Genomic DNA, 24335 nt, shown 5'->3' on the forward strand with positions numbered 1-24335 from the left:
GCAAACTCTAAGATCCTTGACTAAATCTCTGTCATTTATATTCAAGCAAAGCCTCTTAACTCTTTTTGAGTTCATTCAACAATTTGTAATGGGAATATTCATGCTAAACATAAAGATAAGGGACCACAGCAATAAGTATGACAGCAACTAAAATTTAACTTTTAGTGCATGAAAAACGTTATTAAAAAATCAAACTACAAACAAAATTACATTGCAACATGTATGGCAGACATGAAATCATATACCCAATAGATAATGATTTCTTACAAATCAGTGAGAAAAAAGATGACACAGGTTTAAAAAAATGGGTGAAAGGCATAGAAAAATAATTCACAAAAGAAATAAAATTGGATAAAAATATATATAAACCATTAATCACACTGCAAATTCAAACTGATATCATTGTAATAACCTGTGTTTTTTAAAAATCTTTATTGTTGAAGATATTACAGATGTCCCCTTTACCCTCCCCCCACCCCATTGTCCCCTTCTATCCTGCATCTGCCTCCCACCCCATGTTGTAATAACCTGGTTATAATATTAATAACTGGAAAGGAGCAGAGGAAAGCTGCAATTTAGACACATGCCCAGTAAGGTCTGGGTGATGTGGGAAGGTGTTTATCTGTTAGTCACACCTGAGAGCAAGGCATTGGCCAAAATAGATGTGGCGACTGCAAGGGTGTGAAATCTGAGATACATAAGCTCCTGAATAAAGGGAGTTCACTCTCTTGGCCCTCTGGTGCTCCTGGCTTGTGGGGCTTGCACACTCTGCACTCACCCATGTGGCCCACATGGATGTGGATTCCACACAACGGACTAATGGACTCTAGCCTGATGTGACATTGGACGTAACTCCACCATGGACCAGAAACGCTCTGGACACTGGCTTTACTTCCAGCTTTATTGAAGCCCCACCTGCACATTTTCCAGGACTAGATGAAGAGAAATGGGACTTCGCAAACTGAGGAATATAATTTCACACAAATAAAAATCATTCATTCTCCTGAGTGCATCTTAGATAATTCTTTTTCTCAAGATACCGCAAGTACCGCACTCCCACTGGCAACGGAGGAATTTCACCCATGCCATCCTCTGGCAACAAAACCACAAAGTTATGTCATTTTTGCTTTTCAAAAAAGAAAATTCAACTTTAATTAATCTCTGACCCAGTAATTCCACTTCTAGGACCCTCCCCCAAATGATTGGAGAGCTGTACAAATGCCTATGTTCAAAGATGTTTATTGAAGCAATGTTTATGAAGGCAACCTAAAATTCCCACAATAGAGACAGGCTTAAATAAAGTATGGAAAAATCATACGGAACATTTTACAGCTGTTCAAAATCATGTTTTTGCAGAATACTCAATGTTATGGGAAAATACTTAAGTCATAGAGCTCAAGGTTTAAAAAAACCCCACAAGAAATAATGATATAGAGCAGAATTCCAAAACTTCAAATACAAATACATATAGGAACATATATACAGATACCACAAATTAAAAAATGACTAAAAGAAAAATATATAAATGTTAACACCTGTTATTTTCATGCAGTAGAATTATTAGAGATTTTATTTTCTCATTTAAAATTTTCTGTAATTTCCAATTTTCTCAAAATTATCAGGTATTACATTTACATCTAGAAAAATAATAAATAAATGTTAACAATAATAATATAAAAGTGAGATCCAAGGGGTTCCAAAAGATACAAACATAAATACTAAATGTCCTCGTTTTGTTTTATAAATGGCTAAATCTTCCAGCTAAAAAGTTTTTATTTCCAGTAGAAGTAGTACTTGTATTTTTTCCTTGACTGGAATTCGATAGAGGATCCACTGCAACATATTTGATTTGGAAACCTCCTGCAGTCACTGAAGCATCACTTAGAAACTTTAAAGTCATGACATTTCCTGGGGAGGAAGAGGATGCAAAAGAACAAAGATGTTACTCTTTTAATTTAGCTGACAAAAATGGCATGTTTCAGGGCTTCCTTTTGACTCTTCCTCTCTCTCTTTTTAAAAATAGAATTCTCATCTCCCAACTACCTCCTACAGCTCATATGATATCTTCTTTGAACTTTCTGTTAACATAAAATATATCTCAAGAAAAAAATAGAAACAGAAGGTTTAATACTTTACCAATCCTAGGGAAATTGTAACAGAGTAATGAATTAATAAGTTTTAAGCATTATTCATTCAAGAATTGAACAAGTAGTTCCATGTCTTGCAATAATGACGAATAAATGAGAATTGTGGCGTACTGCAAGGCTAGGGCGTGGGAATAATTTAGGTAGTAGTATCTGAGCTTAAGAACTATTGTTTTTAGTTGCATAGTATTGAGATAATTTTATGACTTGGAGGAAAAATTGAGCATGCAAAATGTCAAATACTAATGCTGGTGATTAAATTAAAAAATGATATCTAAGAAAATAAAAGTTCTTAGTCAGAATATATGAGTTTGGGTTAATAGCAGTGGTATTACTTAATGAGATACATTTATGCTACTATAAGGACATTTCTTGAGCTACATTTCGTGGAACAAAGTCACACAAAATAATTTGCAGGAGAAAAAAGATTTGGAAAAGGTTACCTACCATAGCTAGCCATTTGAGGTTTGCTATGCATAATTAACATATTAAAAAGTCTCTGACATCTTCAAATAAAGAAACCTGCTTAACATTATTTAACTCAATGTTACCCAAATTTACCTGACCTAAGAGTCCTTTCTCATGTAATACCTATTAAAAACATTTCACAGTACTGTGTTCTTTACAACTCTCTTTGGGAAATGCTATACCAAGATAAAAATGCAATAAATAAGATAAAAATTTTTCAGTGATAGAAGGTATTTTTAACAACTTTATAAATTACTTTCATTCTTTATCAATGAAAAATCTTGGCCTTTTATTACATTTTATGGAGATCATATTCATGGATTTGCAGATTCAAGACTATCTCAGACTGTATTTCCCACAAATAACAAGAGTCTACACATTTTCAGTGCAAGGAGTTGGCACAGACCTTTCTTTAGGTATAAATAAATACTTGGAATATACAAGCCAGCAAGCAGGTCTCTCAACTTTAAAAAAGTAAACAGTAATGACCCCTGGGTCCTTCACTTTCAATGACACTGAGAGAAAACAAATCATAGTTTTGCTCCTTAATTTAGAGCCATTACCTGTACTAATGATGTCTTCTGGAAGCTCATCTCCACAGTATCTGAAAAGGAATTTTAAAGAGAATTCACACGAATGAACATTATACAGCTATTGCAATGAGCTCTTACTGATAACTAAAGTGCTTTATTTCCCCCAAGTAATGGCTTATTTCCCTATTATTTTATGATGATTTGTTGCTTTTTTTAAAATTTGAATTTGTAAGGGAGAATAATGTACATTATTTGAAGTAAACTTCTCAAACTATTAATGAGATTCTTAAGAAAAGATATGTGGCATTTCTACTCTGGGCACCTACAAAACTATTTGTGTGAATCTTCTTGAAAAAATTAAAAATTTGTTTCTGATTAATCTCATAAACTTTTCTTCACAATTAAAAGTCAATGGGTGTATAGTTGGTAGTATTATATTTTGAATTCTAGAGTAGACAGATTTAAAGGTGGGAAAATTACTTGGACCTTATAGATATAAGAGGGTTTCATTTTTATATGAATCATATCTTGAAAGGAACTTCCCTGCACATTATATAAACGTTGAGTTTTGTCAGTTTTTGAAAGTGAAATTTATTCCAGAGGGGGTGGGGGTGTATTATAAAGGTAAATTACACAATATAAATTTATAGCCTGTTGAAGACCTTTACAAAATAGTATATATATTTTTATATATAGTCATGGATAGTGGAGAATTGATATTCTATTGATAATGGATAGTCTAAAATACACATTATTAAATGGTGACCTGAATATATAAAACACCTAATTGCATACTCTTTAAATTGAAACATTTTGTAAGTCTCTGAAAATGTAAACTGCATTAAAGATTTAAGGAGAGAACACAAAAATATCATGTCCCAGCATGTTGAAGATCAAGGGAGAAAGAAATATTGCGGAAGAGAGCACTTGTCTTTTATGGCAAAGAAAACTGTTTTTAAGAAGCTGCCCTTTGTAGGTTTAGCTAACTTGTATGAAAGCAGGGGCTAGGCTTTGCTTATTTACTATATACCACAATACTTAGCCCATTGCTTTGTACACAGAAGTAAGGCACCCATTACTGAATTTATAATTATTTTTAAAGGTTGACAGAAATTAGAAGACTTAAAAACCCCAACAAATTTCTCATCTCACATCTTTCTCCCTCATGTCGTTAGTCAATCTTGAGGTCTTCATAAATAGATTATTTAAATAATTGTTACAACTTAACAATAATCAAAAGGCAGCTATCACTATTTTAATAATAAGTAACAACTGACTATGACTTAACATGCCAAGAAAAACCTTTGTTAAAAAGGGTATGGTGTTGTAGGAGTGTAGAAACACTGGAAAATCAATATTGTAGGTACAGTTGGGGAGAAATTAAAGAAACATCAAACACAATATCGAATGTTCCTTTAACTTTCTGTATGGGAAAACAACACGTACCTCCCCACAAAGCCATGGATATCGTCGTAACTGTCATATATTTCAACATAGTCAGCCAAGCAAGATGGGTCATCTTCAAGGTCAAAGTCCAAAAACTTCAGGTGAATACGCTGGCCATACTTGAGTCTAATGTGCCAGTAGCAGATTTGGTTATCATCATACTCATTTGGGTAGCCTGGAGATTTAAAAATTCTCTTTGGATCTGTAAAGATTCCACCACATTCTTTTGCTGGAATGGGGAAGGGGCGGGGGGGAGGGGGGGTGTGGAGGAAAGATAAGAAAGCATTAGAAAAAATTATTCCTACTTTAAAATGATATTCACATCTTAGTGTTCATTTATTTATAACCCTTTATAAAAAGTAAAGAAATGGCTTAACATACAGCATCTATAGCATATAATGTATTCCTGTAGCTAAAGAATAAATGTATTTTTCATCAATAGTTGTTCAATTTTCTAAATTAAGCAGGCACTTGTGAATTAAAAAAGTAAAATAGCAAAAAAATAGTTAATTAATTGTATCCCTGGTTACATTTTTGGGGGGATGTCTTTTTATTTATGTTTTTAAGCATAGAATGCACAAATCTTATGAGAACCCTTCCATATGTTTTGACAAATACATATATTCATGTTACCAACAGCCCAGTCAGATGTTTTTGTCTTGTGGTGTCACCACTGTGTCGTTAGGGACTGGAATATGTAGAATAATGAGTCCAATATATTCGGTTTGGTAAATGATTATAGAATTTCAAGATTACAAAAGACCTTGGAGGTCACTCTAATCCAGCTCAAAGGAATAATTTATAATCTTTCTATAGTCTTTTTCCTGGTTTTAAACTAACACCTTGATCTTATTTGAGGATTTGGTGAAGATACTTATGCTTTTTAAAGTCATTTTTCATTTTACAGATTTATGTTGTGTCACATAACCTGTTATAAGAACAACCTCTTCCAGACCAATGACTTGCAGTATGACCTAGAGAGAAAGGTATGGAGGGGCCCTGATTAATTTTAATTCCATATCAAGTAAGTATCCAGTATCTTGAAAGACCAAACCAAACTTGGAAACTCAAAAATAATCTGAGTGGTGGTGCTAGTGCTGACTCTGGGTAGCATTTGAAGATATTTTTCATTTTATCAATTAGAGATTTTTTCCAAGAATATTCTCCTTTAAAGTAACTATTTTAAAAAATCTTGTTAGAATTCTTACTGCCATAGAAGTTAAAGAAGCTTATCTCTAAGGCAGAACAGGACCTTAGAAAGGCTGGGGAAGTCAGAGCCCGACGGCATGGCTCAATGGTTGAGCATCTATCTGTGAACCAGGGCATCAAGGTTTGGGCTCAATCCCCAGGGCAGGGGCATGTGGGAGGCAGCTGATGGATAATTCTCTCTCATCAATGATGTTTCTATCTCTCTCCCTCTCCCTTCCTCTCTGAAATCAATAAAAATAATTTTTTTTAAAAAGTCATAGATCTGGTTCAAGCACTCTGTGACCACCCTATACCTGTTTCTTCATTGGTAATTGAATGTAATCATGCCTCTCCTATTATTTCCCACACAGGAATATTCTGAGGATAAAATATAGATGATAACTTAAGAACGTTATACAGCCCTAGCCGGTTTGGCTCAGTGGATAGAGCGTCGGCCTGCGGACTGAAGGGTCCTGGGTTCATTCCAGCCAAAGGCACATGCCAGGGTTGCGGGCTCGATCCCCAGTAGGGGCCGTGCAGGAGGGAGTTGATCAATGATGTTTCTATCTTTCTCTCCCTCTCCCTTCTTCTCTTAAATCAATAAAGAAGTATATATTTTTTTAAAAGCGATATGTTCATACCCAACAAATAAGATTTAAAAAAGTGATGTTATACAAAATGTAAGTTATTCTTATTGTATTATTAAAACTTATACAATACATAGTTTATATGTGTTCATAAGTTGTACAGTGCCAGCGTTTGGAGTGACTCGCTCTGCCCCATAGCACCCTTTCTTTGTTGTATATATCATTAGATTAGGATAAAAATTCAAATATTGAATTATTTTAGTTGTCTATTTAGCTATATCTATTCAGCTGTATATTTTGTTACATATATAGTTATTGCCTCATCTCTGTTTATTTAGAAAAGGACATATTCACAAAGTTGATTAGGTCCCTGAGGACTTAATTGGTTTAAAAGTGTTCATATACACAAACAATAGGGTGGTGAAGGCTTGGGAAAGGCAGTGGGGGCGGGCTGGAGGGGGTCAATGGGGAGAAAAAAAAGGGACATATGTAATACTTTCAACAGTAAAGAATTATTTTTAAAAAAGTGTTCATATAAAAAGCAGTCAACATTAGGTCATACATTCAGAACTTGAATGAGCAAGTTTAATTCTAAACATTTCTTAATGACCCTATTCTTCTGACTTCAATCAGCTGTAATTTGGTGATATTGAGTAATTAATAATAATTATTTTATTTTTTCTGATTGTTATAATTTTTTTATGCCAATTATTTTTCAATGAGCTCTTCTTCTCCCTAGTTGAGGCAGTCCTCATTTGCCATGTGGTTAACCATATCCTAAATAATCAGCATATCATTGAATTCAGGATTCTGTACACATATTTACAGAGTAAAAAGTATTCAGCTTCTATGAGAAGTAAAAGAAGCTTTTAAAAATTTGTAATTAAAGTAATATTTTTACAAAAGGGCAATAAATACTGTAAGAACCTTTTCATTAGCACTTCTTCATCTCCCCTAGACTTTGACTTATGAAAACAATGGAATAGATGCTCAGAGAGCCTCAAATTTATCAAGCAAAAGAAGAATCAGAGAATATATTTGGGAATAAAAGTTACTCTTGAGAGTTAAAAGCAAGTTGCCTGTATAAATATATTGAAGAAAAAGAAAGAGAGGGAGAGAGAGAAGGAAAAGAAGGTCTATGAATTATTAACAATGACTAAACATAGGATTAAATACAGTGTAGTACTGGATAGGCTTAAAATATATCAAAGAGATTTGGAAATTATAGTCCTATATAAATGCACTGCATTTATTCATATTTGGCCTCAAGTGGGAATAGGTGAAGCTCTAGGCAAAATTCTTTTCTACATGAAATACACATTACATTGAGATATAGATTAGTTAAAAGCATGAGAACAGTAGTTAATATCATTAATAAATTCTATAATAATAGGCTGAAACTTTATTGTAATTCTCCTTTGTGTTGTGGACTTTCTTATAAGGTAGATCCAAATGGGACACCACCTGAGGATGTTTATGATCATAAATGCAGGAAAGATTTTGTAACACATTTTAACACTTTGTAATATTATCCTGGACGAATTACATCCAAAAGGAATAGTGTATTTTTTTCTCCAAGAATATGAACAAAGAGTAACTCTTTATAGTAATTATAAAGAGTTAATTTTGCTCTTTAAAGTTTTCCTAGCTACTACCCACCATGGAATAAGAATAGGAATAAAAATATACTATATAATAATGACTAGTATACCTAATATGTAATTATTGAAACAAACCACAAAGTGAGAGTTGCTTAGTTTGGAAATCTAAGAATTGATGCACAAAAATAAATTAGGAAGTCTGTTTATTCTGTTTCCTTTTTCCCATTCTAGCAAAGGGATAACTTTGAACAGTTAACATTTGGTAGCACCATTTAGTTGTTTTAATTAATTAAGTGTGAGTTCATAACCTGCTTCCACCCTCCCCCCCACCCCTTTGTGGTCAGGAAGTTCCATGGCACAAACAAGACCTGAATTCACAATTCTGCCTGCCTACTAATTATTGGCTACATAATTTTGGGTAAGTTGCTTAAATTCTTAACTCTCAGTTTCCTGATTTCTAAAATGGGTATAAAAATAGCTCCTTATAGGGTGGTGACTAGTGAGTGACAGTGCGGATTAAGGAACATAAATTAGTGACACAGCATAATCACTCTATGAATGACAGTTATTAATTACTATCACTAAACTGATTTATCTCTGGAAAAATAAGCTATTTCATTTTAACAACATCTTAGTAACATGTAACTGTTTTTAGAAAGTATAAAATTATTATTTTTAACAAACCATGTGGATTGTAGCAATAGGCATCCCATCTTTCACTCCTATTGAGACGGATTCCATAATCAATAATACCAGTTTTTCCAAATCCACAGTGGGGGCCTGGCTTCACAATAGGGTATCCAACTCTGCCCTTGGCCATCCACCCAGCAGCACAAACATGAAATCCTGCAAGAGAATGAAAGGGTTTTACACTTAACAGGTAAACGGGCTCAGCTGAAAGAAAGTCATCTTTACAAAGATGGTCCCTTCCAGCATTGACAGTTTCTTTGCTGCCCAAATTCAGTTCATGTAAAAGGAGAAAAATAGTTTTCTTAAAAAAAATAAAATTGAAACACATAAAATATAACATCTGACTTTTACTAAGAAACGACATATTACTTAAAAATAAAAAAAGATGAAGGTGAACTAGAAATTGTAACCCCACGAATCTGAAAACATTCCATGTTCAGAGCTGGCTTCTTTTCACCAATGACCTATCCAGTGCAAAGAGATAATTTCTGAAAGTACCATCGGTCCTGAAAAATTTTTTTTTCAAATCATAGTTTAAGTCATTTCTATTTCAGGATGAATTAAGATATTGCTTGCTAGTATTTTTTAAAATGTGAAGAGGGATAAAAGCGCTCATAAATTTCAAACAAAGCCTCAGCTCTGTTTTTCTTGCTCAACTTCTTAACTCTCTGTTTAAATACTTGCCAACGGCAACCAAGAACAATTTTACTTGAAGTCCAGGGCAGCTAGTAGTGACTCTGGCTTTGTATCCACCATTCCAGTCACTGTCACACTCAATCCTGTGGGAACAGGCTGAGCAGTTATCTGGGGAGGCTTTGGAGAACACCTGTAATTTTGCCAGCATAAGCTTTGCCAGGTACTTTTCTATCAGCAAAGGGCTTTCTTCAATGAGAAGAGCTCCAAGTAGGGTGGTCTTTTGGATTCTCCTGAAAGCCCAGGAGAGATGGTAGCAACCTCCCCTCTTTTTCTAAATAAGTAAAAACAAACAAACAAACAAAAAAAAACAACAACCAAACAAACAAAAACCCACTAGTTAATTACTGGGTTTTTCCTGACATCATGTTCTCAGTTCCCTTCTCCTGCCATCTTATAACTTGCTTATCCTCCTTTTCCTCATAGCTTTCGATCCTGAAATACAAATGCATTCTTCCACTTAATGTTGGGGGGGGGGGGAAATTAAAACATTTTGAAAAAAGCCACTAAATTCAGTATTTCTTCTACCATGTAAATTTTCTTATAAGACTCAACATAATAACATTGCTCAACACATGAGGAAACCCAAACTCAGAAGTCAAGAAGGCTAGAGTAATATTAAAATGAATAGCAATGGCTTTAGATTTCTGAGGAATTTAAATGTTATCGAGATGCCTTCATTTTCTTTTGATTTTTATTTACTAGCTCACAGTGGGTTGTAACCCCAAATAAGTTACTAGAATTATGAACTTTCCACTAGCTAGCTGTAGGCAGAGAAGATGGGAAAAGCAGGAGGGCAGAGATGAGAGAAGTCATGGGGACTTAGAGAACTATTAGCAGGGGTGAATAGAGAAGTCTTACTAGGGAGTTACAGGAAAGATGGGATATTTTTTCCCCAAGGATGAAAAAGAAAGAAAGTCATTGTCAAATCAGTTACCAATTTTTCTGGCTGCCTCTAGTTGCTTGTAGGTGGCGAGGCGGCCGCCTTCATATTCACACACGGCCTTTGCTTCTGTGTAGGTGAGCTTGTATTTGCCGGACCGAGCTTCTCTGTGATATACGCCTGCTGCTTGTTCTGTGAAATCACAAAAAGTCGTAAATGCACTACTTGCATTCTTGCAGAACAAGGGAAGTTTTGTGACCTCAGATGGAAGATTACATCAGCTATTGTTCCTGCCAAAGGGTTCCTTGGGTCAGCAGCATTGGGTAGCTACATTTCCATTATTAGAAAGCTTTGGGGAAAAATATGAATGAGGGGGAATTTTAGGGAAACCTGGGGACATAGACAGAAACTTGAGGCGAAATTAAGTTTCTGAACTGACAACCTGAAAGGGTTTCAGTACAACATTGCATTCCTACACTAAAAAAGGTGATCAAGTTTTGACTTTTTGTTTTGTTTGGCTTTAAGTTACATAAAAACTTGGAGAGGTAACTAATAGGTAAAAAAAAAAGGAGGTGAAGGCAAAGAAATCATGAAAATTGATCCATTATGTCAGTTTGCAATGATGGAGAAAAATAAGCTACAATATCCATTTGAGGGAAATGACTAATACAATACAACTGAGAGTTTAGTAAACAAATAAAAGACGGAGGGAAAGTTGAAAGGAATCAAAAGCAAACAAATATTTCATTAAAGAAAAGAAAACTAGATTCAAACGCAGCAGAGAAAATCCTGGGCACACCTAATTACTGGTTCTTAAGTTCTTTAAATGTTTTGTCCTTTTTTAGCTCCCATTTATTCCCAACATATTTTTGGTAGTGTTAAATCACACATGAGTTATCTCCCAGTAGATCACTATTTAAAAGGATTGTTTTGAGTTTGGAGTGCATTTTGCCATGGAAACAATGAGAAAAGATTCTCAGGGCAATAATCATACCATAGCTCTAATAGTTCTATGTAGATTGTCAGATTATGGTTCAGTCCTTGTACACTAACCTGGGCAATCAGTCACCATCAAGACCATTGCCAATGAGAACGCATATATCTTGGCATGCAGTGACATGGAGCCAGCCGTATTAGAAAGATTGTTCCTTGCTGTCCTCCCCCGACTGAAGTTGACACTGCCACAGTCCAATAGGGATGCTGCGTGGCATTTTCTCTGTTTTTCTGGACGCCAAGGGATCCTTTTATACATTATATGGTAAAAGCCCATTACTGAAGACCTCAGTCAATTTGATACTTACTAGTAAGATCAGAGAACACAAGGAACACAAAAATCATTTCCCCCTTTGAAACTCACCTACTTCCACTTCCTTCATATGGTAAAGTCTCATTAACGAAACTTTCACTAGTTTCCAATCTGGTTGTTTCGAGCATATACCATGAGGTAGTTTGCTAGGTGCGGGGGATCAAGTCCTACTCCTAAGCAACTTGGACAAGAGTGGGCAATGCAACTACAGACAATCCCCACTTATGCTGGTTCAACTTATGATACCAGAGTTAAAAGTCAACCTTAGGGGTCCTCGGTTTCAACCTTCCCATTTTACCGATGTGGCACTGAGTCCAAGGGTTTCAAGTGCCTTGTTCTTGATAGTTGCTAGCCGAGTCCTGCCTTCTAATCCAACTCTCCTTCCTCCTTAAATAGTTTCCCATGCTATATGGACCTAACCAACTGTAAACAATTCGTGCTAGGCTGACTGGTCAATAATTTGTCCCAGATTGGAGCAATGTGCAATTACCCCAAGCCTCAAATTGGCAGCACTATTAACAAACATTTGGGTTTGCTCCTCTCTACCACTAGGACAGAATTTCTATTGTTCAGGTTTATATTTTTGTAAAACACAAAATCACTTTTAAAAACACCAAAGACAACAGCTCCAAATTTCTTGAGCATTAGAGAGTTTTATAGCATTTCCAAGTTCATCCATATGGGTTTAATTCTTACTAGCTTCATGACCATCTTTTTCCTGTCTAACAAATCTGTGGCTATCTCCTTAGTTTGATTGTGTGCAGTGAAAATAAACAGAGACGTGTTCATTCCTCTGGTTAATTCCAGACCCCAGCTTTGCCAAATGGATCTCAGTGTTCAGCACGAAGCTAGTTCGCTGGCTCCAGCTGAAAAAAGAGGCGGCAAGGCCGTGCATTGCAAATCAAGCTTTTTAATGAAGTCCGCATGGCTGCAGTTACTATTACCAGGGAGAAACATGCTGAAATATTCTACAACTGTGCGCTGCTTAGCAAGCATAAAACCACGCTCTGGCCTGAAGTTAACTTTGCTTTCTCTTTATTTCTTTATTTTATACAGGAATCCCTCAATTTTCTTCTTAAGAATTCAAAAATATTTTCACTACCAAACACAATAATGAACATAAAGCAATATTAATTTGTATCATGAGAATTAAAGCATTGTTCAGAATACTAGAAAGGGTATTTAGGGTTTTCAGTATTTGGCTTTTTTTGGTTTGTTTATTGTTTATATTCACAGTTAGGTCCAATTCATTCCTCACTAACACTTAAAAAACAAAGCAGCAAAAGGAACGTTCCTTATCTAACAAAAAGGGCAGAAAAGCACAAGGATAGCTCAAACAAAAGGAACCAAAGTGGTAAGAATGCATTCAGAAACACATTTTGACTTTGTCAAACTAGTTAAAAGAATCTTTGGAAAAAGCAAGATATACACTCTGGGTCAGAGTACATGGAGCAATGATTATAAAGTTATTGTATATTCTGATTTGCCTGTTATGATTTTATTATGATTACCTGCTATAAAATCTCATTGCAAATGCATTGAAATAAAAACAAACCAATACATTGATGTTTTTGTTAAACAAACATTCCCCACTATACAACCATATCTGCTTTGAAAAATCTTAAATATATTTTCATATAGAATATAAATATGAACCTCTATTTCCTACTGAACAACTTTATAAAAAGCTATTTTTAAATCTTAGAAGGCAGGAACACTATTTTAAAAATGGTATAGGCATTCCAAAAGTTATCTTTCCTAAGCATTTTTTTAAAACACCAGGCTTGACCAGAACAGAAAAATCTACTGCTTTGATTCACTTCTCCACGAATTCAAAGAAGTGACATTCACAACTAGAAGCTCAATGAGTACAGTTTCTTACCAAGCCATATGGAGTTATGAAAAATTCCGTTCTTGAATCCCCATCCATGCGCGTCTTCCCACAGCAAGACAAATAAGTAAATTAGGATGATCATGTCTCAGTTGTAGAGAAATAATAGCCTATTAGGGGCTCCTCAGGATAAATTCTCAGTGCAGAGGCTGCAATGCGACTGAAACATCTGGTTTCCACATCTTTTTAAATAGTTTTTGCAACTGTGAGGTCAGCAAGCACTCTCCAATGGCATTTCCCGCTGCAGAGTTTCACAATTAACTCAGTGTCTGAGGCAAACCCTCTGACTCATTTGCATTGGCAACTACAGCTAAAGATACTGTGACCATCTACACTTTTATTAATTAATTCTGTCTGTCACAGACACTTTCCTGGTAGGACATTTGTGTAACTTGGTGCAGAGCCAGCAGCCTTCAAAACAATAAGAACAAAAACTTCAGTAGGAATTTTAAGAAAAACCCTGAATGTCTTAGTATTTGTACTAAGTCAATTATGGAGTATGGGGTTTGGGATGAAGCACTGATCATGAACTTGACCCTGATAATGTTACTTCAGTTATCCCTAAACATTGCCAAGTTTGTATAGAAAGTTTAAAAGAAAAAGTGTGCACAATTTGGCAAATCCTAAACCATCCCCAGTGGTGTAGGATTCCCTTATCCTCTGTCTGCTTTCTCCTTGGGAAAGGTCTGTTGCAGTCCTTGGTTTATTATGGTTATCAGGTAAATACATCAGTTCCAGAAAAGCAAGTTAGTTTCAGAGCCTTAGAACATTCCAGCAGCTAATCTAACACTAACTTCCCAGGCCACAAATCCTTGAAGTTTTTGGGAAAAGGTGAATGGATAGATAGTCATAAAGTTAAGAAAAATATGGTCCTAGCTTCCCCACAACATTCTAAGTTTGAAGATGATCAAAATAGTAGGTAATAATTATCAAAGCTGTCATACCTTAAAGTATCCCAAATTTTGTTTTCTTTTTGTGTAGGGGCCGTTGGTAACATGTCTGGTGCTATCCGCACTGCTCTGCTGTGAATGTCATTTCCTGTTGATCGACAGTCAATTTCTTGGCAGCTTTTGCTTCTCTTGAAGGTCATTCTTTGCTACGTAGTGTCTCTACTCTTGCTGCCAAATTGCCTCCCATTTGCTTCCATTATGTTCATTTCTCTTATACTTTCTTAGTTCCTCCAGTGATATTGGAATCCTTTGAAAAAACCAACTTTCTGGACACTTTCTGGTCCAGAAATCCCTTAAACCCCTTAGGCATCACTGCATTGAACATCGAAGGCTTGGCCTGGTCTCATCTCTCCTCAGAAAAGCAGTTGTGGGGATATAGGCTGAGGGTACAGAATTTACTGGACACTCACTGAGGTATGCATAAAGTTATTAGGGTTCAAAATCCCTATTGGGGGCCCACGGCAAGTGAGAGAGGAGAGCGTTGTATTATCCTAGTTCACTGATAGGGTTAGAAAGTTTTCAGTTTGATGCAAGAGAGATATAATCTAGACCAGGTAGGTGTGACCATGGAGAAGACAGACATGGTCAGCAAGTTCAGGATGAATAAATAGTTGGAAGGAACAAACTGATGTTATTGCTCTGGAAAACAGAATTACATGAGTATTTTAAGTTTGTGGTTTGGGAAGTAAATATAACTTTACTTGCGCAAGGCTACAGCAAAACCCTCACAGCCTTCCCATTCTTGGCCTGGTCACAATCTCTGGTCATGCCCTCCTCTCTGCACCTCTTCAAAGTACCCAATTTCCTTAGTTTCTCATTTATAAAAAATTACTCTCAGGAAAGGGCTGGAAATGAATCTTTACTTAGGTCAAATAACTAACAGCAGATACCCTTCTTTGTTCATTTGCATTTTAAGGAAGCGCCAGGTAGAGCAGGGTGTGAATGTTCAACCTCTATAAAAAGAACATTCAGTGATGGTTTTGATGGATTAACCCAATCCAGGGTGGAGAATTTCTTTTCCCCTTTCCTAACTCTCCATGCAGAGGTCTTACCTCTTACAATGTTTGGAAACCCCATCCTTCCTACCATCCAGCATATAGAAAAGTGCCCAATGATGTGGGCTCTGACTTTGAGGGTTTCGACTTAAGAAATGTCCAAACCTATAGAGAAATTTCATGAATTTATTTGAACCAAACTGTCGACAATTTCCAGGAAGCAAAATCTCAATGAATTGAGACAATGCTCCAAAAAAATGACAGTTTTGCAGATTATTTTATACATTAGAATCAAAGGTGGAGACATAAGGAGGGTTATGAGTTCCATTGGTGGTAGATTAAGGGGGCGAGAGGAAGCAAAGTGGGGAAATCTCTGGAATTGGATAAAAAGTAAAGGGGAGGGACACATACTTCTTTTATACTGGTGGGTACAGAATAGTTAATAATATTTACAGCACATAGAGATGGTATTCAGAAAACAAGATAACAATGAGGGATTCTGTGGTCTCATGTTCTGCTGTCTGGTTGTGCTTTAAGGGGTCTGATAAAAGAGGTTATTCTGATAATTCAAATGTATGTTATCCTAGATGCAGAAAGACAATGGACAGGCTCACTTAAGGTAAAGATTGACCTTTGTCCAGGAAGCTACAGGCCTAGATACGAAGACCCTTCATGACCCACTTTTAGATAGGAATATTTATGTTCCGATAACCCTATGGGGGTTGACTCTGTAGGGCCTGCCATGCTGGCCTCCCCTGAGCTTGTCTGGTTTAGTATGTGGCTCCTTTTTTGTCCACAAGAGGGTGCTCAATTCTATTGTAGAAGAAAAGAAAATGAGGTTTTTATATGGAAAAGATACAATAGGTGTGAGTGGGAACCAGGGGAGAGTAAGAAGGAAAGAAGAGCCCTGGCTCGTTTGGCTCAGTGGATAGAGTGTTGGCCTATGGACTGAAGGGTCCCAGGTTCGATTCTGTTAAGGGCACATGTCGGGGTTGTGGGCATGATATCCACTGGGGAGTGTTCAGAAGGCAGCCGATGAATGATTCTCTCTCATCATTGAAATTTCTATTTCTCTCTCCCTCTCCCTTCCTCTCTGAAACCAATATAAATATATTTTTTTAAAAAGAAGGAAAAAAAGGGAGGAGTAGCAGAGGGAGTGCTGCCTACGAACCTACCTTGTAAGTTGCCTAAGGTAAGTGGGTACCTCTGCCCAACTCCCAGTACACACCACTGAGGATGTGTCTGAGGAGCAGAGAGAAGATACACTGGACAAAAGGGCTCAGAAGTCTCTACCAGTCAAATGCTCTGCCTCCATGGATGAATGCAACCACCCCCTCAGCCACACACCTCCATCTCTTGGGCAGGTTGTGCAGTGACTTATTTTTCACATGCCAGTGACTGGCTGAAAACCCAGCAAGACTGCTTTATTTTTTTTTTTTTGCAGTGGCAGTTCCCCTTTTGGTTGCTTTCCCACAATGTTCAATGCCCATAAGCCTGAGCATCCACTAGATACCTAAAGACAAGGTGGGAAGAACTACACATCTGGTTTGGACTGAAATTGCACTGAACAAGCTTGAGATCTCCTAAGCTGACACAGTGGTTTAGTGACATCACTAACACACAAACTCCCTTAAAAAACTGAGACTCTAGTCCTGACCGGTTTGGCTCAGTGGATGGAGTGTCAGCCTGCGGACTGAGGGGTTCCAGGTTTGATTCTGGTCAAGGACACATGTCCGGGTTTCGAGCTCGATCCCCGGTTAGGGGGCGTGCAGGAGGCAGCCGATCAATGATTCTCATCATTGATGTTTCTGTCTCTCCCCCTCCCTTCTCTCTGAAATCAATAACAATATTAAAAAACAACAACAACAACAAAAAAACCAACTGAGACTCGAAAATATAATTTCAAACATTTGTCAGAGGACAAGAGGAGAAGGCATTATAAATTCTTTTTAAATGTTTAATTAATTTTTACTGAAGTCACATTGGCTAATCACATATAAATTTCAGATGTACAATATTGTAATTTGATATCTGTATACTCTATTGTGTGCTTACCAGCACAAGTCTAGTTTCCATTTATCACTATATATTTGACTCCCTTTACGCAATTTCCCCCATTCACTCCCTCTGGTAACCACCATTCTATTGTCTGTATCTATGAGATTGTTTTTATTTTGCTTTGTTAGTTCTTTTGTTACTTTAAATATATATATATATATTTTGTTATTGATTTTAGAGAGAGGAAGGGAGAGGAAGGGAGATAGAAACATCAATGATGAGAGAGAAGCATTGATAGGCTGCCTCCTGCATACCTCCTACTGGGGATCGAACATGTGCCCTGACTGGGAATCGAACTGTGATCCCCTGGTTCATAGGTTGACACTCAACCACTGAGCAACACCAGCTGGGCTCTTTTATTTCTTTTCATTTTATATTCCACTATGAGTGAAATGATATGGGCTTTTGTCCTTTTCCATCTGACTTACATGCTCAGTCTCTGCTAACAGAGAAAACGTATGGAGCCCTAGCCAGTTTGGCTCAGTGGATACAGCGTTGGCCTGCGGACCAAAGGGTCCTGGGTTTGATTCTGGTTAAGGGCACATACCGTGGTTTCAGGCTCCTCCCCGGCTCGGGTCCTGGTAAGGGCTCATGCAGGAGGCAACCAATCGATGTGTTTCTCTCACATTGATCTTTCTCTCTGTGTCTTTCCCTCTCTCTTCCATTCAATGGAAAAATATTCTTGGGAGAGGATAAATAAATAAATAAATAAATAATGTATTGAAAAAATGTCAGGTGGATATGCGCAGAGGCGAGAAAGGAAGAGAGGGAAGAGAAGCAAGTTCTAAAAAATCACATTATCCTTAAAGACTGGATTTGAATAACAAGACATTGTGGGAAAATGCAATTCTTTGGCAAACAGTATGAAAACCAAAACATAAATTATATCATTATTAACTATATTTTGCAATGTTGGAAAGAGAAAGAAAATGCAAGAGGAGAAGGAAAGAAAAGGGTGGAGCTCAGTGAATTACAACTATGTCAGTAGAATTACAATATTCCTAGCAGCACTTGGCATTGTACTCCCTGGCCCTCTGTAGTTTTGTGGGATCCTGTGATTATTTATGGCTAATAAAATGTGAGCAGACATTGTACATGTTATCTCAGAGGTGAGCATTTGAGAACTCTCTTCCCCCCCTGGCATGGAGGGAAACGTTTGAGATGGTGGCTGTTCCATTACCCGAATCCCTGATTGATCCCTGATGTTATGTAGCATAAACAAAATATAAATCTTTATTGTTTTAAGTCATTGATATTTTGGGGTTGTTCATTACTGTTAGCAATAATTAATCTGTTGTGATTTATAGAAAGAAATGAGCTTATGTGGGTATTAAAACAAAGGATGTCCCAGCCAGTGGTGACTTGTTAGGTCTGATCAAATTATTGAATCGATACCCCCTCCCCTGGGAACTGATCTGTAGACCACTTCACAACCGACATTCCCTTTTGCTTAGACTCATTCCACTTGCTAAGACCATTATCCTTCCCCTCTGGACCTTCCCAGGATCTGGACCCACCCAGAGAATTTTCCGCCCAGAAAAAGCCTACCTAGAGTCCTTTAAAATCTCTAACTCCCGGTCCCTGGGTGCTGATGCCATTTGGGCGCTCAGCCCACCTGGTTTTCCAGATGACATAACAAATGTATCATTTTGGCCTCGTGCGTTCCTCCTTCAGCAACCCTATCGTTTGGTGCTGAAACCTGGGAGGGTTCCACAGGGAAGGGGAGCCATTGCTCTGGCTTCAGTCACCCAAGTTTGCTACTCGGAGAGCAGTACGCAGCGGCAACTCAGCCAGTCAGACTGCCCCTCTAGGTTGACATCAGCCAGTCCAGCAAGGCTACCCTCTGGATATAGTTTGGAGCTCCCAGACCTCCTGGGACTGGCCACAGAAGACTGAAGCTGCCTAAGCCCTGACAAGGCCCCACAGGCTTACATCACCAGGACAGAGCCTCAGATAATGATTGTGGTGGCAGGTAAGCCAATCTCCTTTTTAATTGACACTGGGGCCACTTACTCTACCCCCCCTGAATTCGCTGGGACCCTTGTCCCCTCCTCAGTCTCTATTATGGGGGTTGACAGACTAATCTCACAGCCAGTAGTCACCTCACTTCTACACTGCTTCTTACTAGACACCCCTGCCCCCTTCCCAAAGAACAACCTTTTTACTGCAAAACTGCAAATACTTACTTCACAGTCCTGATACCATCAGAAGCTGAACTCATCATCACCCAAACCTTAGCATGTTATCTCTAAGGAAAAATGTGGCAGTTTTAAATCCAAGGATTTGGAGGCCTGGAAACTGCAGTCCTAGAACAGGATGCAGGGCCTGCTCCCTGCCCCTCTTTGCATTTTCTCCAGCCTCATATGCCTGTACATAGTTTTCCAAAGTCTTTGGTCACTTAAAAACTTTGGAGCATTGCTGGGTTAAATGGTAAACATCTAAATATTTCAATAAGTTTCAAGTTCACCTGATTTTAGCTTTTGTTACAGAAAATCTATTAAGTAGATTTGGAACTGTTAATGTAATGTCATGTGTTTTGTTAAAAATTTTTTTTTTTGAAAGTGATAGTGTTCTAAGAAATGCTGGTGGTTTACTTTTTGGTTATCATTGGAAAATTAAGGTTTCTCTTACCACTTATGCTCAGACCAGGAGGGGCATTGCCCTCCTTCCCCTCCTTGCCAGCCTAGGAATAGTTACAGGCCTAGGCACTGGGAGAGGGACTGGCAACCTCCCTTTCCTACTATCAGAGCCTAAACAAAGACCTTGCAGACAGTTTAGAGGAGATTGCCCCAAGTATTGTCATAGTCCAGGACCAGATAGATTCCCTGGCAGCAGTTACCCTTGAAAATCAAAGAGGACTTGACCTCTCACAGCTGAGAAAGGGGGGCTATGCCTATTCTTAGAGGAAGAATGCTGTTTTTACGCCAACCAGTCTGGCATAGTAAGGGACAGAGCCAAGAAACTAGTTGACAGGGCCTCCAAAGTCCAACAACATCTTTGGGAATCCTGGGGCACCTGGCTATGGAATCTTAACTGGACCTCCTGGCTGCTACCTCTAGTTGGACCCCTCTGAATGCTCTTCCTGGCACTCATCTTTGGCCCATGCATCCTAAGAGCTGTTTCCTTCTTCCTCTAAAACCACATTCAAGCAATTACCAATAGATCCATAGGGGAAATGATGCTATTCCAGACCTACACTAGGGATCATCCCCTCCCTCAATCGCTGACTAATTAGAGACATCTCTATACCCCACCTAAGCATAAAGAAGTTACAGAAAAATGAGATTAGCCTTCCTCAGCAACCCCTGCTTGCAGGAACCCCAGCTTATAGGAACCCCAGCTTACAGGAGAAAAAAAAAAGAGAGGCTGGAATGTTAGGCACATTCTTGAATTATGGCCTGCTTGGGGCTCTTGCCCCTCCCAGCAATTTTCCTGTTATTCTCATTATAGGTTTCATGATTAATGGCCTTCAGTTTCCAGTGAACCGCCTCACCCAGTTTCCAGTGGACTGCCTACACCTGGCCCCCACCTGCACCTGGTTTGACCGGTTACTCTAACTGACCTTTACAAGAGACATAAGTATCCCGCTCCCCCTACTCTGCACCACTGATGCCAATTTGGTCTCAGCCTTTCTGCTAGCAGATGTAACAATAAATTCAGAATTCTTTACCCCCTTTGGCCTTATGCATTCCTCCTTCAGTGACCCTAACATGGCCGAGTGGTTGACCCATGAACCAGGATATCAGGGTTTAATTCCTGGTCAGGGCGCATGTCCAGGTTTCAGGCTCAATCCCCAGTAGGGGGAATGCAGGAGGCAGCCAATCAATGATTCTCTCTCATCATTGATGTTTCTATCTCTCTCTCCCTCTCCCTTCCTCTCTCTGAAATCAATAAAAACATATTTAAAACAGCAACAACAAAACAAAACACACACACACACACACACACACACAAAGGGTGACTTCAGAGGGTTGGGGATCTAGGGACATTTGGATATGAAAGTTCCTATAAGGAGACGAATGAGGAAGAGGAGGAGAAGAGAACCAGGAGAAGGAGACAACGATAAATTTAATTAACATCCTCTCTCCCCCCAACCCCACCTCCTTACAACACAGAGCTCCCCAATTGGTCTATGAGCTACCTTCTAAACTTGTTTACCAGTATTCCTCATATGCATTCATTCCAATCAAACTGTTCCCTATACCTCTGATTAAGTCTTCAGATTGCTTTGTGTCTCCTTCCATTCATCATCCCTTCTTTCAGTAGAAAAGCTGGAGCTATGCTATGGGAAGGATAGGAACCAAGCATAGATCTTCTTTCAATACTGTTACCAAGCGTCCCTAGTGAGAAAAGTCTGAGACTTCATTCTTTTTAAAAAATATGTTTTTAATTGATTTTTAGAAAGAGGAAAGGAGAGGGAGAGAAACATTGATGTGAGAGAGAAACATCGATTGGTTGCTTCCTGCACACACCCCTACCAGGCATCAAGCCTGCAACCTGGGCGTGTGCCCTGACCAGCAACCTTTCAGTGCATGGGACAACATTTAACCAACTGAGCCACATCGACCAGGGCTGAGACTTCGTTCTTGATTTTTAACTTTCCTTTCACCAATTTCATCCAATCCAGTTCTATGTTCTGTAGTCTCTACATCCAAAACAAAATGGTGGCAGAGATTGTTAGATAATTAGCAAACCAGGTTCCCTTTCTACCTGGACACAGTCATAAACTACATTTCTCTGCCTCCTTTGCAGTTAGGTGCATATAGTATGTGGCTAGTTACTAGAGTGTGGGTTAACTTGATGCATATCAGTTTCAGACCAGGCCCATAGGAATCTCCCACATGTGGTCCCCTATTCGCCATCTGAAGACTGAATGAGGAAGACTGTTGTGGCCCTAGAGTAGAATATAGTCAAAAGGTAGAAGGAGTCTCATTCTCTCTGTGACCAGATAGAGAGATGCACACCAGTCAGGAACTCAAAATAAAATGCTACTGTGTTAAGCCACTGAGGCTGGGACTTACTTGTTACACTAAGACCATTACATTGTATTACAGTAGTTCCCCCTATCCTTGGTTTCACTTTTTGAGGTTTCAGTTACTTGTAGTCAACATGGTCCAAAAATGTGAAATGGAAAATTCTAAAACTGCAACAATTCATAAGTTTTAAGTTGCATACCATTCTGAGTAGTGTGATAAAATCTCTCTCTGTTCCTCTCCATCCGGCCTGGGACATGAATCACCACTTTGTCCAGCGTATGCACCCTGTATATGCTGCCCACGCCTTAGTCACTTAGAAGTCATCTTTGTTATCAGATCAGTTATCAGAGAGAGAGAGAGAGCTACCACATTCACATAACTTTTATTACAGTATATTGTTATAATTGTTCTATCTTATTATTATTGTTAATCTCTTATGTGTCTACTTTTTTCACATATATACCTATACGTATATATGTGAAAAAACATAGTATATTTAGAGTTCAGTACTATCTGTGGGGGGGGGGGGGGGGGTCTTGGAATGTATCCCCTGTGAATAAGGGGGGACTACAGAGTACCTGCCTCTTTCTATCTTTATGCTTCCGCCTTAGTTCATGACACCATAATCTCTTGCTTGAACGGTTACAATAGCCTCCTGGTTCCCTCCTTATACTCTTGCTTCTTACAAGTCATTTTCTGCTTAGCAGCCTGAATGATTTTTTTTTCTTCTTCTTCTTTTAAAAAAAAATGGAATGCTTTAAGAATTTGCATATCATCCTTGCGAAGGGGCCATGCTAATCTTCTCAGTATCATTCCAATTTTAGTATATGCCCTGCCGAAGCGAGCACTGAGTGATTTTTTTTTAGACGTATAAATCAGAAGTTGGACTTCCTTGCTAAAAACCCAGATTATCCTGTGACACTAAAATACCATCAACCTTTTTATCTTGGTTGCTAAAATCCTACATTCTCTGGTTCCTATTCACATTTCCAACTTCACAACACTGCTCTAACTTGAACATGCCAAGTTCATTTCCATAGTAAGGATTTTGTAATCACTGTTTCCTTTTTCTGGAAATTATCTTTCCCTTCATTTTCTTTCCGGTAGTCATATCTCAACTTAATTACTATCCTCTCAGCGAGGCTTCGTTGCCTAATCTAAAGTATCCTCCCATCATTCTTTTTCTCACTTTATTTTTAAAAATATATTTTTATTGATTTCAGAGGGAAAGGGAGAGGGAGAGAGAGATAGAAACATTAATGATGACTGGGGTGGTGGGGAGGAGGATGGGAGCAGGCTGGAAGAGGTTAATGGGGGAAAAAGAAGGACCTGTGTAATAATTTCAACAATAAAGATTAATTAAAATAGAAACATCAATGGTGAGAGAGAATCATTGATTGGCTGCCTCCTGCACACCCCCTACTGGGGATTGAGTCTTCAACCCGGCATGTACCCTGACTGGAAATCGAATATGACCTCTCTTGGTTCATGGGTCAATGCTCAACCACTGAGCCACACTGGCCATTCTCCCATTGCTTTTTATTGTAGGATTCTATTTTTTAAAGGTCAAGTTTGTTGAGATAGAATTTATATACAATTGTGGAGCCATCACAATCAACATGTAGAGCATTTCTATCACCACATTGACGTTCCTTCATTATCACCTTATTTTAAATCTCCACATTAAATTTATTGCAATCTAATATTCTTTCTTGTTTATGTATTTATTCATATTTTACTCTTTTGTTTCTTTTTCTTTCTTTCTTTCTTTTGTTTCTTTTATTGTCATCAATATAGGACCTTACTTCCTGGGTTACCTCTGTACCCACAGTACCAGGAACAGTACCTGGTACATCATAGACTAAACAAATATTTGTGAAAGGGATGAAGGGATAGAGGGAGAGAGGAGGAATAGACCTCTTTGAA

General features: G+C 38.0%; 1 protein-coding gene and 1 non-coding gene across 3 annotated transcripts; both read right to left on the minus strand.

Moving 5' to 3' along the window:
• Nucleotides 1–1219: 1219 nt before the first annotated feature.
• Nucleotides 1220–13592, minus strand: TNFAIP6 (TNF alpha induced protein 6). Of its 2 annotated transcripts, XM_006098484.3 has the most exons (6): nt 13422–13592; nt 10288–10425; nt 8652–8813; nt 4592–4820; nt 3176–3216; nt 1223–1908 (listed from the first exon to the last, which is right to left on the minus strand). In XM_006098484.3, exons 1-6 carry the CDS (start codon nt 13513–13515, stop codon nt 1739–1741), a joined length of 834 nt encoding a protein of 277 aa, XP_006098546.1. In that variant the 5' UTR covers nt 13516–13592; the 3' UTR covers nt 1223–1738. The 2 variants fall into 2 exon arrangements, with proteins under 2 accessions (XP_023617995.1, XP_006098546.1); XM_023762227.1 differs by lacking the exon at nt 10288–10425 and having other exon boundaries at nt 1220–1908; nt 13422–13579.
• Nucleotides 13593–23150: 9558 nt separating this feature from the next.
• Nucleotides 23151–23255, minus strand: LOC111827877. The gene has a single exon (XR_002831627.1). It is a non-coding gene; the product is annotated as a U6 spliceosomal RNA (small nuclear RNA).
• Between the last annotated feature and the right edge of the window lie 1080 nt (nt 23256–24335).

The sequence above is a fragment of the Myotis lucifugus genome, unplaced genomic scaffold (assembly GCF_000147115.1).
Source record: "Myotis lucifugus unplaced genomic scaffold, Myoluc2.0 scaffold_238, whole genome shotgun sequence".
Lineage (NCBI taxonomy): Eukaryota > Metazoa > Chordata > Mammalia > Chiroptera > Vespertilionidae > Myotis > Myotis lucifugus.

Coding starts and splice junctions, on each gene's coding strand:
- TNFAIP6 (XM_006098484.3), bottom strand. CDS start 13,515: ATGATCATCCTAATTTACTTATTTGTCTTGCTGTGGGAAGACGCGCAT. Junction 8,814..10,287: donor AGAGGCAGCCAGAAAAATTG/GTAACTGATTTG, acceptor ATTCTCTTGCAG/GATTTCATGTTTGTGCTGCT. Junction 4,821..8,651: donor CTATTGCTACAATCCACATG/GTTTGTTAAAAA, acceptor TCCCCATTCCAG/CAAAAGAATGTGGTGGAATC.